At 33.0% G+C, this 16,902-nt stretch overlaps 1 protein-coding gene across 1 annotated transcript in view; it reads left to right on the top strand.

Moving 5' to 3' along the window:
• Window positions 1–6,016: 6,016 nt before the first annotated feature.
• Window positions 6,017–16,902, top strand: part of LOC106719639 — a 73,760-nt gene continuing 62,874 nt past the window's right edge. The window contains exons 1-2 of the mRNA XM_014514015.2: window positions 6,017–6,196; window positions 14,006–14,519. Coding sequence (XP_014369501.1) covers window positions 14,419–14,519 — 101 coding nt within the window. The 5' untranslated portion in view covers window positions 6,017–6,196; window positions 14,006–14,418. The remainder of the gene's footprint in view (window positions 6,197–14,005; window positions 14,520–16,902) is intronic.

Below are 16,902 nucleotides of genomic sequence, written 5' to 3'. Positions count from 1 at the left end.
TATTGACTATGCTTGGGACACGTAAAAATAATTGAACGCATATTTTCTCTACATTTAAAGGTTTTTTTTATAAATTCTGATATTAATTTAAACAAAGTAAAAGAATAGTGATTATTAGAGTAAGGCAGGATTGATCTACGAAACGATAAGGTAGTCCTAGGCTATCCAGAGGAGGCACTCTGAGCACTCCCCTAGGTCGTGCAAAAGCCCTGTCCAGAGATTACGTTCCTTTGAAGATCTCGAGGTTCTCATCAACTGCACTTGAGGATGGCCACCAAGGGGATTTCAGTGAGTCAAGTCTCACATAACCTTGTCTGTCCCCCAGAAGGCAAGGCATTTTTTTAAGATTTACCAACGAAAAATTTAGTTAACCGTGTGTTTTAATTACATATATTAGGTAATTTAATAATGTATTTGGTACTACTCAATGCTATACTACCGCTTGTATTGAATAAATTATTGTCAATACGCTTTTTATATTGTTTTATTGGTATGAAAGTTAGTGAGATTCGGATATTACCATTATACGGGCAAGCTGGGTCGGTTATGACGCAACATGGTGTTTTATGTCCCGAGATATCTGGTAATGGAAGTGTTATATTTGATGATAATGCACTTAAGACTCGGCGGCATACGGCGGCGTACGAAACTGTGAACATATGTATATTATTATGAGATATTCAAATGATATTGATATATCGCTGATATTTATAAGGATTAGTCAAATATTTTCTGTTTGGAGAGCAGAAAAAATATCAGTACGTATATGTGTGCGCTTGAAGTGCATACTTCATTGAAGAGGAAACCATTTGAAGAATATGTTTTATGATAATTGCTTTAGGTATTATATAACGCGAAGAGTCGTTTTAACCTTCGGTTGTGTTTGTGATGCCAGTTATTATAAATTGTAAATGGAAACAATTAAAATTCCGATTTATTATTTGTTTACGAATTTGTATATGTTTGTCACGAACATTTAAGGGAAAAAAACTTGTGTTTATAATGACCAAATTATATTTGATGTTGCATATCAATACGAGCAAGACGAAGATATTTTGAAACACGACTCTTTTTCTTAAAGATGATATGGGGACGCACAGAAAGAGAATATTTCGGCTATGCATTCCCTCCTCCGTAAAAGCCATTTTCCCTGTCCCTTCCTTTTCTTATAAGAGAAGGGTAGGAAGGGAAAAGAGGACTAAAATAAGTCCTCCCACACCAAAGTGATCAGTCGAAACATGGAATTGCTTCCACTTCAGGCCTTTCTTCTGTATGGTCATGGTATTTCACTGGGCGAGTCGGTCAATTCATCCAACATATGTTGATGGCATTTACCACTGTATAAAAATAATTTAATGCTTCTTCTACATACATTTTTAAATGACGCACGTAGTAAGTCGCCTTTTTTGTAGACATTACAACTTTAAGTCGTATCGTTAATTTTGTGAACTTAAAGCAGTTTCACAAGAGATTTTATTGTGTCGCAGCCTTTTCGTTTATAGAGTTTTTACTGATCTTTAATATTACTATAAATGTTTAATTTATAGCCTCGGCGCTTATACACGATTTCATTTAGTTTATTACCTCCGTTCTAAAATTTATTTCTCTAGATTCGTCTTTTGGTAATTTGATTTGGTCGAATATGAAATTGAATGACGATTACTTTTTTATTATGTTTTGCATAATGAATAGATAAGTAGTAAGTAGGGAAATGAAAAGTTATGTCCGGGGCCGGGGGTACGCCGACGTCAAATGATTTATTGCTTATGTTGTTTGTGACGCCGACACGTGTTGATCTCTAGGTTTTTCACGCAAAGATAAGAAGCTGCCAGAGGTGTTTTTATTTGTAGTAAGTTAATTAGTTAGTAATTTGCATTCTTATCAATAAAATTCGCTCTTTAATTTATACTTTATTTATTCGATAACAAATAATTTATCTATGCAATGTCATCTAGTAAAGAAAGAGGGAGCAAAGAGGGAGCTTGCATAACTTTCACAACACTGCTAAGTAAATGTAGAAATCCTGTTAATTCCTTACTTTATCCTCAGTGCAATTTACGACCATCAAATTTAATGTTTTACTGTACCCGTATGGTTTTATTATAACGTTAAAAGGTTCAAAGGTTAAGAATTACAATATTTCGATGACTAACTAAACAGAGGTCACATTTGGATCGCAAAACATTGTTTTTTGATTTGCCATTTTATGATACGATCGACTTTATTTATATATTACAGCTTTTGCCCGCGACTCCGTCTGCTCGGAATAAAAAAAAAATAGCCTCTGTGTTCTTCTAGACCATGTTCTATATCTATGCCAAATTTCACCAGAAGTTTTGGAGATACCTCCTAACAAACATTAACCAACCATTCATCCATCTAAACATTCGCATTTATAACATTAGTAAGATGACTTTGATTTCAATCCTATTATACATTTTAGTTTATTCCTTAACAGTAACATAGAAGGTAAAACTAATAAGTTATACAACCAAATTTCATTAAAGATAAATGTATTCACGAAATTGAATGAATGAAATAGAGTTGTCTAATTCAGGGAGCAGTGTATTTAATAATGCCGTGACCCCTGTCTTATGATAATGCAGCTTCGGCAATGCCAATTAAAATGTTAACAATGGCAGTAGTAAAGTTGTTACTTCATTGAAATAGGACCGGTTCAGCACAAGCCGTCCCTTCTGCTATGTTAAGGGTGTTATACTTTGCATAATATTGCATTTTATTAAGACTTAATGCATCCGTTGTTAGAACACATTTTGATACCGGAGTAATTTAGGGTGGAATTACGTTCTGATAGAATTTAATTAAAATCTAAATGATGATGTTATTACTCTGTATTTTCTTTCTATTATTGTAACTTTTATATAACTAGTACTCCACTTTTATTTATAAAATATAAAGTCGCCTTTTTTGGACGTAAATTATTCTTAGTTATTCTTCTAATTGACTTAATAATTCAGTTTAAAAATTTAAGTTTTATTCCAATTTCATATTTTGTATTTCTACACAAATTAAAAATCACATCTGTACTGATATTTACCGTTTATTATAAAATATGTTAAAACCAGAACTTTGTAAATTGAAAAACATGACACCTATCGCATTATCGAAATAGATAAAGCAAAAGGAATCAATTGTATTGTATGTAGTTTTTGTAATGCATCGTAACGACTCTAACATAAATCAAAGGTATGAATGAACGCGGTGGCAGTGGGGAATCGATACACCAGATAGTGTGGGGAGGAAATAAAAACCAATGGAGCTTCCGATTTCACCCTTCGCCTACAAAATTCACGGTTTTTTTTTATCGCGTGACAATTTGTGAAGCGTTGAAATTTGACAAAGCCGATTTAAGAATAGGTATATTATATGTTAGAATTTTGTTGTACGCAATTTAAATCTATTCGTTGCTGTAGTCGCTGGTATTTTAATATTTTATATTTATAACGTTCAATTAAGAACAAGTCGATTCAGGATAATGTAGTTAGGTAAGAGTTACAGTTTTTTTTTAAATAGGGTAAAGACTTTACACAATTATTAGAATTAATAATCACGAAATAAAAATATTTTTATGATAAGGTACTTTTATACATGCTAATAAATATTAAGTACGTTTAGGTTTCTGAAGCAAAACAACCTGAATTATAATTTTGTTATTAATATTTCAATTATATCGTGTTTGATCGAATAACATTAGTAATATCGATAACGAAACAGCAAATCGATTTGTTTTGCATCGTCCGCATGATGGATGGGTGGGCGCACGCCGCGATTCCGATACGCACCCTTCTATTCACAACGTTCGGGGGATTTGGGGCGTGAAGGGTAAATGAATAAATTAATATACGGCCTTAGAATTGTGCGAGGCAGCTGTTGCCGTATTTGCATTAGCAATGCACTTTATACACGTTACGGGTGATCAAGCAAAATTTGATCAAAGGTCTGCACGTTGGATTAACTATTTGCATGTTTGATTAAAGTTTTGCAACATCATCCAGTGCTGCTAGAATTTTATATAAAGATATCTTTATTAAACTTATACAATCTTTAACCTTTATTTGAAGAAATCGGGTTGTATGAGTGTGTAAGGCTAACCTTCAAGACTCTACAGCAAAAATTAGCACTATAATGTTCTTTGTCCTTGCAATAAAACTCAGATACTGTGACCTGTATAAATAAAATATTGAAAAAAAAGTGTAGTCGAAATTAGCGTAACCCAGTTAAAAGTAAGTTATAAATAGCTAAGTAAACGATACTCGGGTTGAGATTATCTCGTAGTTAAAATGTCCATCGTAGGTAAGGATATCGGATTTCACTTTATTGCTACGGACGGTAGCGTTGCAGAAGCTGCATTTACGAGTGAGATGTTCACGTACTAACCGGTACACATTCGATTAAGTACTGACTTGATAATCACTTAGTATAAAAATGTACTAAAAAAAGTAAACACAACAAAGTTTACGCTTTAACTATGTCGATAAAGTGAACTTACATGCATGCCATCTCAGGAGAAAGTTTTATGAATAATCAAAAATAAATGAAGTTTTTTTTTATTTTTGTAATTGTAATGTTTAGTATCCAAGATTAATAACAGATAGATTACAATTACGTTTACAATCAAATACATACATAACTGAATTCGTAATCAATTTGTAAACTTAAATAAAACATAACAAAAAAAATTCACAGACCAGAAAAGAGTTGGTAATCGTAAAATTATCAAAATACAAAATCATATTGTTAATCTTTTCATTCTTTAAAAAAGAACGGAGATAAATATAATATATTTTATACTGGTGTTTTGAAGATGGAAACTAAAGTAACATGATATTTTCGCTTCATATAATTTCGTTTAAGGAAAATTGATTGTAAATTCACTTAGAGACAAACAACAATGTGTAAACAACAACAACAGTATTCGTTGTGAACAGTTCCTGCTGGAGTCGCAGTCGGAATATCCTGCCGTCAGAGCGCTCCTGCTATTTCCTGCAAAACTAGCAACATTTGAAGTTACCATTGTTGCAGTAACTGGGTTACCAGTCGCAGAAGCGTTGATAATGTTTGTTACATTTGATAATGATTCAGCGTTTGTTTATTTTTAAATTGATTTTAAATGAAGTCATAAGGATGTTTTTTTTAGATTAACTTATAAATCGACTGTTACAGCCAAAATAAGCTTATTTTTATTGTATATAACAGGAAGTTAGTTTTAAAATTTGTTAAACAGAATAAGTAAAAATGTTATATTATAACCGTCTTTTATATGAGGCACAAATCTTTGCATAGTCATATACATATGTATGTATTTCTAATATAATTAGGTTGATTACTAATAACTTTTAAATGAATCGGTCTATTTTAGTATTATTTAATTAAATATGGTTTTATACAAATACGTGCGGTTTAAATTTTAGACCTCTCATGAATTACTGGAATGATGATTCGTACAATGTGTATTCATAAGTTATTTATAAAATATATTCAAATACTTGATACATATATACATACATAATTTTGACATTTGTTCTGATATATTGAAAAGTATATTTTCATGTCCATATCCAAGGTCTTAGAAAGTTAAAAGAAACGTAGTTAGAAAATAGCTATTGTCAAAAATAATTTTTATCGATTGACATCATAGTGAAAGTAAAAATATGTAAATAACAATGAAACTTATTAACAACTGAATTAATACTTTATTTAAAGAATATTTAGCAAAGCTAACGATAAACTTAGAGTTTCAAAATCAACTATTGTTGCATTTAGAAAGTAGCTTCGATGATTAATACTTTTTTTTAAATAAATTAAGGACCCCTTTACTATGTAAAGAATATATATATAAAAAAAATGTGTGTAATAGTGAGTGTTCCTGGATTTGGCAGAGATCGTGCGAAGTGTAGGGCAACTGATCGGGGCGGGAGTCGGGCGGGAGTCGGGCCGGAGCGTCCGCCGGCCGCCGGCCGCCGCGCCACCGACCACGCCACAGTCTCATCTAAGCCACAGCTATGCGCACATCCTCCCCGTCATAGCCCAAAACACATTCCAGTTCCGGACTCACGCGTACACGCGCCACGGAAAAGTTTACGTTCAAATTTCGAATTCGCGAATATTTCGAACTTTTATTTTTTTTCTAACGCGAACCATTATAGAAAAAGTTGCAGATTTTGGCGGCAAACGGGTAAAGTTGTGTGTTTGGTGTTAAAGTGCGTTTCGCATACATTAAAAGCTTCTAAGATATTTTTTATTTGTGTGCGGTGTACGTATAGATTCTGTTCATGTGAAGTGTTGTATTTTTTATTTTTGTGCACATTTTGATTTGGATTTTTTTTGCTCCGGAAATTTTTGGTTGGTTATTTTTTGTCATGCTATTTTTACTATAAATACTTACCTTACTCCATTATTATTTTATTTAAAATGCAAAATATGTGTTTATAAAGCTTCGCTGTTATTTATATTCTGTAATATTGTCTAATTATTTATTTACCTAAAAAAAATACTTATATGAAAATCACACAAAATGCATTAAAACCTTACGAAATAATACGACACGAAAATGATTTATTTAAGTACAAGCGTTACAATAAATTTATCCGCGACGATTTACTACTGAATGCTCGCCTAGGAAGGACCCCATTAATTTTCCTACGACAAATGCAATCACTTTATATTAACGGGTTTCTGACGACTTGGAAAATATTCATAGAGAGCGGCGTGCGGTGTGCGGCGGCCAATCGTGATTAATTTCTTCTATACTATAAAGGTATTACACTTTTTACCCAGCGAAAAAAGCTCCCCAGAGGGTAAAAACACTACGTTGCTAACATAGTTCTGACATACTCAGGCTTTTTCTGCATTGAATTGGTTTAATAATTGCGATAAGAACTATGTAGTGTTCTTACACGGAACTTTCTAAGCCTCTTAGCTATCAAAAGAAAAATTACGTGTTTTTTATTTCGTTCTCATTAATCTTTTCTTGATTTGAATGAAGGAAAGGCTTTAGAGCGTAAAAGAAAAATAGAGATGGCCATTGTCTTGTGATATTGAATGAGCTCGTTTGCTATTCATAGTTCTTAAAAAAATACTAAATGCTAGCTGAATAAATTAAGAGAAAGCGCATTATTAAAATATTTTTAGATTGTAATCTTTAATTGAAGTGGAAGCTGTGAGACATCTTACATATGTATGGTTATTTACTATAAATTGATCTAATAGTTATTTGGTTACTACTGTGCTTGCAAAATTAAAATGATTTCTATTTTATGTTTTTGCCCGTTTTTGGCTACTATGGATTGCGTCGCACTTCGAACTTTTGTTACTTAGTAAATAACGAACTAAAACGAAACCAGTGTACTGGCAAATTATTCTATATTAAGTTCCGTCTTTCAGGAATTAATTCGCCTAAGTGAAACTGGCGACGCGTCTAATTATTCGTGGAATGAATTTTCCTGACTACACGGTTAAGCAGTCAGCGTAGTTGCGTACACTGAATTGAAATAAACCAATGAATTGGATGGAGGTTAAAGAACGTTATAGTCTTGTTATAATGTCTTATTTTAACACCGTGGTATAAGTTCGATTCTCGGCATATGATAATTATAGTTAAAACAACAGCATTTTGAGTATATTCATCATCTTCTGCTCACTATACGTCCCCACCGAGGTTCTCAGAGCCTACCCCAAGTTAGTGGTGACTAGGCCATATTCAACCACGCTGGCCCAGTGTGGGTTGGTTGACTTCACACATACCATTGAATTTATTCGCAGATATATGTAAGTTGCATCACGATGTTTTCCTTCATCGTAAGAACGTCGGGTAAATGTACATATGTCAATCGAAACTCGAAATACACATTGGTACATGGCGGGATTCGAACCCAGCACTTGCAGATTACAAGTCAAGAGCTAAACCCCTGAGCCACCGACACGGGGCTAGTAATAGTAGTAGTAAGTTAATAATTGGTTATATTACAATAAAATAATAAGTACACACACACTTAAGTAAGTTGTCAATTTAAACTTAGGTCTAATAACTAAAATAATGAAATGAAAACAGTATTTAAACTATGGAATCTTCTAGCTATTTTTTGAAATAGAGATTTAGTGAGTTATAAAAAGTAAAAGGGTTTACCAGTACAGAAATCTTTTAGAGAGAAGTGTAACGTATGGCATCCGAGTAAGGCGATAAGGCGGCTGAAAACGGACGCATGTTCGTATAAGAACGTTTATTTAACAATAACGATTACATGCCATAAAATCTTCGATTACCGAAATATTTTGACAGCGCGATGTTTCTGCAATCAGGTATAAAGTTGTTTTCTAACAAATGGTCGTTCTTATGAAATTTAATTCTAAGTATCGAGTCGGATTTAAGTAAAATTTATTGATATTTAGCGCTTATCGCGTCGTCGTGGGACGAACTTTAGCTTCACAAAAACGGTAATATGATTTCACACAATTTATGATGACTATTAACGAGATAAAATCAAAAATTAGACGGCCCTTCACAAATACAGTCGTTTCTAATAAAAATCGAATTCAATAAAAATAAATAAAAAACACAGAGCAGTGTAACTACACAACTATCGATTTCGACAATAAAAGTATCAAAACGCCATTGACGCAAACCTTCTGTACATTGTATGAGAAAATATTCATTTTATTTATGTTGTTACTTTTTAAACTCGACAATGTATACTTTGTCAGAAGTGACAGGGTCCGCTTGTTATCCTTATACAATTTGTTGCTTAGAGATAAATGCTCAGATATTATTTTATTGCTTATGTTCAATTTTTACCCTTTTTGAGTATATTTTTGATGAAACTGATGAATGGAACTATCTCAGTGTTTGTGCTGCTATTGCTAGATATTAATTAGAAATATAGAATGATTTTTATAATATTTCATATCATAAGTAGTAATTATTTTAATTCATCATCTAAGGCCTTTTATATCTGTTATTCAAAGCAGCGTAAAAAGTTAATGACATTTGCGATTGTGTCTAAACTGTTTGTTAAAGTGCCTTATAACATTTTCACAATGTAATATCCAATTTCACTGTATTCTTTGAATTGATATCGGTCAAGAACATAAAAGGTTCATGAAAAACTATTGTCTCAATAGAATATATAAATTTTAAAGATTTTACAACAACATCTATTGTATCATTTGAAGTAATTAAAATATTATGTTTTTAATTTTGTCGTCGTATCCAGTGTTTACATATGTATATTAATGTTTCTCTAAGGTTATTCCCCCTACAACGAATATCGATGTGAAAAATATAAAAGAAAGGAATAAATTCGCGAGTCAAACAAATAACAATTTTATATCCGTAGTATAACTTTATTTTGTATGTAACATAAAATAGTTACCTGCGTATAACGATGGTAATAAAATCTAAATTATCTACCTAGAACCACGCACACAAATACTTTTATAAAATGAAATTTAAAATTGCCATCCAATATATTCTACGGAATGGTGTTATTGACTCGTAAGAAGTTTGCGAATAACAATCCACGAATGCAGTTTTCAAACGGATTTCCCCAAACTATATTTGTTAGTACCCAACTTTAAAACTAGTATGTACGTAAACGCAATAAACATTCTCTTGCGTTGGAAAATATCTTTAAGATGCAATTTGCTGATTTCGAATGCGTTTCCCCAAACCTACTGGTTATAGTTATTTCTTTAGTATTCCTCGTTTCTATACTTAGCTACGGGTACTATTGTTGCAGCAAATCGATTAAAAATTCGCACTTGGTACCAATCCCTTGTGCCTTCTTGTATCCTTCGTACCAGAACTTTGGCAATGTAGTCCTAGATATTTTGATTATTTCTATAATTTTGTCACTAATCATCAGCTGTATCACTTGACAACCAATAATGGTCCCAAAAACAATGGAATCTAAACGATGAGCTAGGTAATATTAATGTATCGAGATGATATGAAACATTTTTATATCTTAACAAAGTGGTTACAAAAGGCGAAGACGTCGGTACAGTTTTCGCACATAAATCGAGTGTCGCGTCCACGACCGGTGAGGTATTGCTTCGGCGTGTCAACGCAAACCGCAAAGCTGTTTGATAATTGTTTATTTCATTTACTAGTGTCTTGTCTTTGTGAACATCAATTTAAACGGATGAGTTTATGTTTCTGGTCCAAGGGTTATAGATAAATAAATTTTCTTTAGAATATCTGTCAGGAAAGTGGTTTTGGAGTGGTTATGCCTTTTAACAGAGCAATAGCTTTATTCTTGAACTACATACTTGTATTTTGCTACGTAATATTGAGAACGAAAGAGCAGTGAATAAGCATTGGTTGAAGTACTGAAAAATAATATTGTAAGCCGTATTATATTAAACTTATTTTTGGTTCCTAATAGAATGTAAAACATTGTCACTTTCACTATCTTCAAATTATTTTACAATTTTACAAGATTCTAATTTTCTACGCTAACTGCCTTATTCTATATTTTATTTCGTATCACTTTTTACGAGATTCACGTAACGACTTGGGTGTTTCTGTCTCACCGCACACTGCGTTGGCTAAATAATCTTCGCTTATGGGGGTCGCGGTTACCTCCCAACCATTGCAATGCGTCTAGAGTATCGTTACTCGTGTGTACCACTATGTTTTAATTGTCTTTTGTAAGGAACACGTCTATTGCTGCCACATTGAGAGTCGTAATTGATAACTTAATCAGTCCTTTAATGAGCTCCCTCAGTGACCATTAATTCCGATCATTGTGTTATTCGCACAATTTTTTAAATTTTTTCTTAACTTTGTAAATTATTTTGAAAAAATCATTTCTCAAACGATTGGAGAAATTCGGAAACATATGATTTATTTAAAACATATACACTAGTGATATCAAGTCACTAAAATAGTTTAAGAAAAACAATATTTAAAAAACATGTATTATTATAAGTAAGCAAAATGTATATTTTTTTGATTTCCGGCTTCGATCGTTACAACATAATAGTGTAGTATTAATTCAGACGTCATTGTGTAGGTTTAATTATGTAGTATTGATCTTATCTATATATATAAAAGAAAGTTGTGTTAGTTACACCATTTATAACTCAAGAACGGCTGAATCGATTTGACTGAAAATTGGTGGGCAGGTAGCTTAGAACCAGGAAACGGACATAGGATAATTTTTACCCCGTTTTCTATTTTTTTTATTCCGCGCGGACAGAGTCGCGGGTAAAAGCTAGTTTGGTATAATTTATTGATATTAAGTTCCGAGTAAATAAAAAAAATGCAATATTGACATTTAGTCAATTTGTTATATTTAAAAATATGCACGAATAAGGTAAAATGGTATTTAAAAAAATCAATATTATAAATTTAGCTAACGGTAAATAACAAATTATTTCAATATAGTTTCATTAAACTTCATTATACAGGTACTCAGCAAATCTTTGTAACAGTTTGTTACGCGCTATCGAACTGAATGTGTTTGCCAAGTCGTATGATTTATGAACAAATTGGATATATTTTTGTGTCGAATATCCCCGTATGGTTTTGATGATGTTTGCTTCAAATGCAATAATTTGTTATCTGATACAACGGAATTGCTCTAAGAAAATACAAACACTATTATTTGGTTTTAAATTGGATTTGAGCTAAATGTGAAGTAATTAAGGAAGAAAATATAAACTGGGTTGTACATCAAAATTCTCAACAAATAATATAGGACTTTTTAAATGTGATCGAAAATGAATTTTAAATATCTGTAAATTAGCAAGTATCACTTATTGTAGTTTGAAATGTAATGGCGACTCTAACTAAAATAGTTTTTTTTTAATCTAAGTTTTGGACCTACTTTTTTCTTCACTGACACATATTTAACATGAAAGCACCACGACATAAGTACACTTGGCCTTGAAAATGAAATATGCGTGTATTTTCCAAGGTGAGCGCGCTACGTGATTTACTGACATAGTTTTATATTTGCAAATTATTTTTTTTACGGACGGGAATTTTAAGTAAAACATCGTGTTGAAAGCTGTTACAAAGTGTTATCGAGAAAAGTTTCAATAAATGGCAATTTTAATGTATACCAAACGAAGCAATTCAACATATCTGCAACGTTAGAAAATATTTCTATGTTCAAGTTGTTATTCGTCTCCTCTGCAACAGAACCTGCTCGCCCAAACTTAATATACTTTGTTTACTTTCTTGCTTATTTGTTTTTCTTCAGACATCGTTATTTGTTCGTCGGAGATTCATATAAGATGTTTAGCAAAAAATGTGACAAATGTCGCTAAATTGTCTTCGTCATAAACGAAATACAAAGGAAATCCCTTAATACAGATATTGTTTATAAATAATACTATATTGTAATAATATAGTATTATATAATAAATAAGTATGTGATAATAACAAGTCTATTCAAACTTTTTAAGACTACTTCAAGTTTTAAACTACTTTATTCAACTGATGACCTTAACGCCCTTACAGCAATGGGGTCAGGAATTGAGGACGGCCTAATGGCCACTCGATTGACTGTCAGACAATGAAATTATCTGGAAAATTCGTCTAGTGAAGTGTTCTTTTATTAATTTACTGATATTTTTATTCTTCAATATTATTATTTCTATTTATTTGTTTGTAAATGTAAAGTAAAATTGCGCGTAGTGATCTTGCTGGTATTAATTATATGTGTGTTTCTTAGGTTTAACACATGAATTCCATAATTATATATTACATTCTTCTAAAATAATGTCAAGATACGTAAAACACAAAATTATGGTTCTCTTAGCGTAATTATACATAAATAAACGATTAGAAATTACATTGACATATTTTTTGTATTGACCGATTTAATTTAAAATCGAGTATAGATCGATAGATTAGTTTTAGTGTCAAAAGATTTCTAGCGATAACATTTTCGATGTAGTAAAATTTGTTTAATGGATTCCAGTTTGACAAGTTCGACATGGTAACGCAACTGAATGTACCTGAGATCCGCACGCGGCGTCTTCGCCTTTATTTATGTATACTCGGACAGAAATCACCCTTTGCGTCGCCCGCTCGACGCATGCCAACCGAGAAAGCATTCAAAATGATTTATTGTAAATGGTTTTCTACTTTGTTGGCTAAAATAATAACACCCACGTTCGGATCGTCGTTCTATATTAAATTCTTCATTTTTATTTTTCCCTTTGCCTTGCGCCGGTGTGAGGTCTCAAAAAATCAAAAATTTGCGATCCCTTTCTCATTAGCGGCGGCGGCGTGAGTCGGCGATATGGTAATCAGGAGTGGGTCAGACAGAATCAAAGATTAATTAGTGGGTGGGATGAAAATGACGGTGAAATCATAAACGTGTAAGCTAGGGAATTGCACCTTGAAGAAGACATCGGCAGTGCTAACAATGAAAAGGCCGGAGCACAGTAGGCGCGCGGGTGGCTTTGTCCCCTTTCACAATGCATTGTACTTTTAGCCGATTGACGGTTTAACTCCGGAGGTGTCATGAGAATTAGTGGGCCATTATTGCTCTATAGAAAACGCTATGGTCAAGCAGAAAGCAGATAAGAATAATTAGCTCGGACGCAACAAAAAATGACATAAATCCCGCATAATAAGTTCCTCGTAGTGCAAAAAAAGTATGAGTTACCTGGATTCCTACGTTTTTTTCTGCACGTCTCGGAGCGCGGGCCGCTATAATAAACACCTCAATTCCTGGCAGAGGGATTGTTTAATGATTTTCTGTTGTGATCTTGCACAATTCTCGACCGACTCGATTTTTTCTGCGTTTAACGTGCAAGAAAAATAAAAGTTTTTGTATGTCTTGGTAGCATTTAAACAAAAGGGGCTCGGGCGTTTTGTGTGAAGGTGTGATTTATTTATGACTCTGCTTTAAGAGCCTTCGCTTGACCGATTTGGTTTGCTATATTATGTGGTATTTTCCTTTGATCTAATTTAAAATCAAAGCTTAGCTTTAAGTAAAATTATTCAAAGAGGGTTTGTTTGTTACAGGAACAATGTGGATAAACCGCGGTCGGTTATCGCGTCATTAGGGAACTGTTATTAACTTAATTTTCCATTACACTCCTCACTCCCACACCGTAGCAAAAAGATGCTGGGGTGTGTACAAAAAAGAGTCGCCTCGGAGTTCGTATCCTTTCTCCCGAACGCTATCATCTTCAGCTCGGCTGTTGATAGCCGGTGCCTAGACAAGTAGATAACAAATTAAATTCAATAAACTTTAAAATTCAATTCGGCCAAATTCGAAAACAAATAAAATTTAAAAATTCTGAATCAACCCGAACAAAACTAGTCAAAGTAACAAATTGAAGAGCGATAGCGTTAAGTTACCAATAGGAGTTGCAAAGGCTATAGTTGCGCCTTCGCTGGTCACTGAGCCGCCGCCGAGCTGCCGTCGCGGTGGCATGCTGTATGCCCCTTGTGTCGACTGTGCGCTGACTGGTCGCTACGTCACGTGGCTTCCCGGCGCGCGACTGCAGTGCTGGATGCTACTAACTGTATACACGTGAGTACTACACACTTTATTATTATCTATCTAACAATCTTACGTATTAAATAACTTATAACATTAAGTTCGCTGCGACATTGTCGACCTCACATATAGGATAACGCAGTACTTGTTCTCAGGATGAAAGTGGCGAATTTAGCATTATAGTCATGTTCGTACTTCTTATGGATGAATGCTCATAAATAAAAGTATGCAATGCTTTCTGTTTCTACGATGGTTCTGTTAATGTCACTTTTTCCTTTAACTTGTTGACAAAACTTATACACGAATAAGAAATATCTAAACTGTCGAAAGACAATTATCGACTTCCTGATTATGTATTTCGTGATGTGACTGGTCCATTCTGTTGACTGGTAGTGAAAATTCAAAGAGTTTTGCAGTTAGGTATGGAATTTATGAAGTGTCAGTAGCCAGCAATTATACACGCGGTGCGGCGCATCGTCCGGCCCTACGACCTTTTCTTTGTCTAACACTCATCAATGTAAAGGACATAAAACATTTTCTCAAGAGTTCCGTCAAATTCTTCGGTCGGCCTCCGCAGTGGCTGGTTACTATTGGATTTATGACGCGGCTTTCATTACTCGCCTCTATGTACTTTAGCTTTGTTCACTCGAAAAGTTTCACGTCAAACGTTGCTCTTTTATTGTTATGATTAACAGCCGAGCTTTCTTTGTAAGAAATATGGCATTTTTATGGTCGGAAAGAGGTTAGAATACACGCCTCGAGACACTGTAAGAGTCGCATTAGCTAATAAATATTTTCTAAACAATAAGTTTAGCGGTATGTATGTTTACGTCTATATTTTAATATTCTGTTATGTTCAGCGTCTTTATGCGGTTATTAAAGTAAAATTCGTATGTTAATAATACTATTTTGTATTGTGTTTACCAGTTATTTATTTGTGAAAATGTTTTCGTGTGCTAGAATATTATTACGGTATTCTAAAATAACACGCAAAACATACTTGTTACTTTTATTGGTTCGCTGGGAATAAAAAAGTACGAGTTGAAGATATATTTTCTAAATTTTACTATTTAAATCCTGAATGAGAATGTTAACAAAAGATAGTTAAATATATAAGATTAGCGTAAAATTTCCACATTATAATTGGTAGAATTTATGAATGGTGTCTGACATTGAATGCCTTTGGGTGTCAGACTAAAGTGGCCGTTGAACATTTGACAACTATCTTAAATGTTTGCGTAATTAGTTTATTTTAAAAATCGCGACAATGTGCTAAATTAGACGGAATGTTACTTTATTTGATATTAAACAGATAGTGTGCAATCGTATTTCATTTTGATACCTATGTTTTCGATATGCTTCCTAGTAGTTTAAATTAAATAGCTCGTCTAAATGTTTTAAATTGTTATTCCAGACATTGGCATAGTAAATCTAATATATAAAATTTTCGTGTCGCGGTGTTTGTGGTTAAACTCCTCCGAAACGGCTTGACCGATTCTCATGAAATTTTGTGAGCATATTGAGTAGGTCTGAGAATTGGCCAACATCTATTTTTCATACCCCCCATTTAGTTTTTTTTAACTGCGCGCGGACGGAGTCGCGGGCGATAGCTAGTAAAGTATATATAATATAGTAATACTTTATGTTTGGACTACAAGTTATAATAATAAAATTTTTGGTATCGTGCCGACGAACATCAAGCACATATGAATAAAAAAGTTTTACATTTGTTTACCTTCGTTCGTCTTTGACAGCATAATTAAGTCACTCTTTAACCCAACTCATTTTATTCGCACGTTAAGAAATCCTCCACAGTTCGAAAGAACAATAAAAATATCGTGTGTGGGTTGAATAGTATTGTTTAAAGCAACGTTGGGTTTCATATTACAATTATACCAAGTTACGACATGATGTCTAGACGAATTGTAAATTGGAAATATATTTTTAGTAACTACTGTTCAGATTGTGGGCGTGCATTCAAAATAGATTAATATTGATTCGTTTGCTATCATTTGCATAGAATATTAGTTTGGAGTTAGAATTTTGGAGAAGGCATTACGTTTAATCAACTTTTATGTTTCAATAATTTTAATTAGTTATTTAAAAAATATTTAAATGATTCGTTATTTGTATTATGAATTTGTATTTAAAGGATTATGTCACTGAAACCATCATGGCTTTTTGCATCTATATAGATTTTAACAACATTTTATTGTTAAATTAAAATCTTTATCGTAAAAGAAACAAATGCAACTATTTTTCAAATTTAAATAAAGCTTTCAACGTTTATTATTATAACTATTAACCAATTACTTTTGACTGTATAAATATTATTGCGTACTAATCTTATGCAGTCAGTTGTATGCATTGTTGACTTGTCACAGGGCCCGGTTGTGTTTGGAAAGCAACTTTTACT

This window comes from Papilio machaon, chromosome 11 (assembly GCF_912999745.1).
Source record: "Papilio machaon chromosome 11, ilPapMach1.1, whole genome shotgun sequence".
Classification (NCBI taxonomy): domain Eukaryota; kingdom Metazoa; phylum Arthropoda; class Insecta; order Lepidoptera; family Papilionidae; genus Papilio; species Papilio machaon.
Note: the sequence above shows the minus strand (reverse complement) of the source record. Positions and strands in the feature narration are given on the sequence as shown.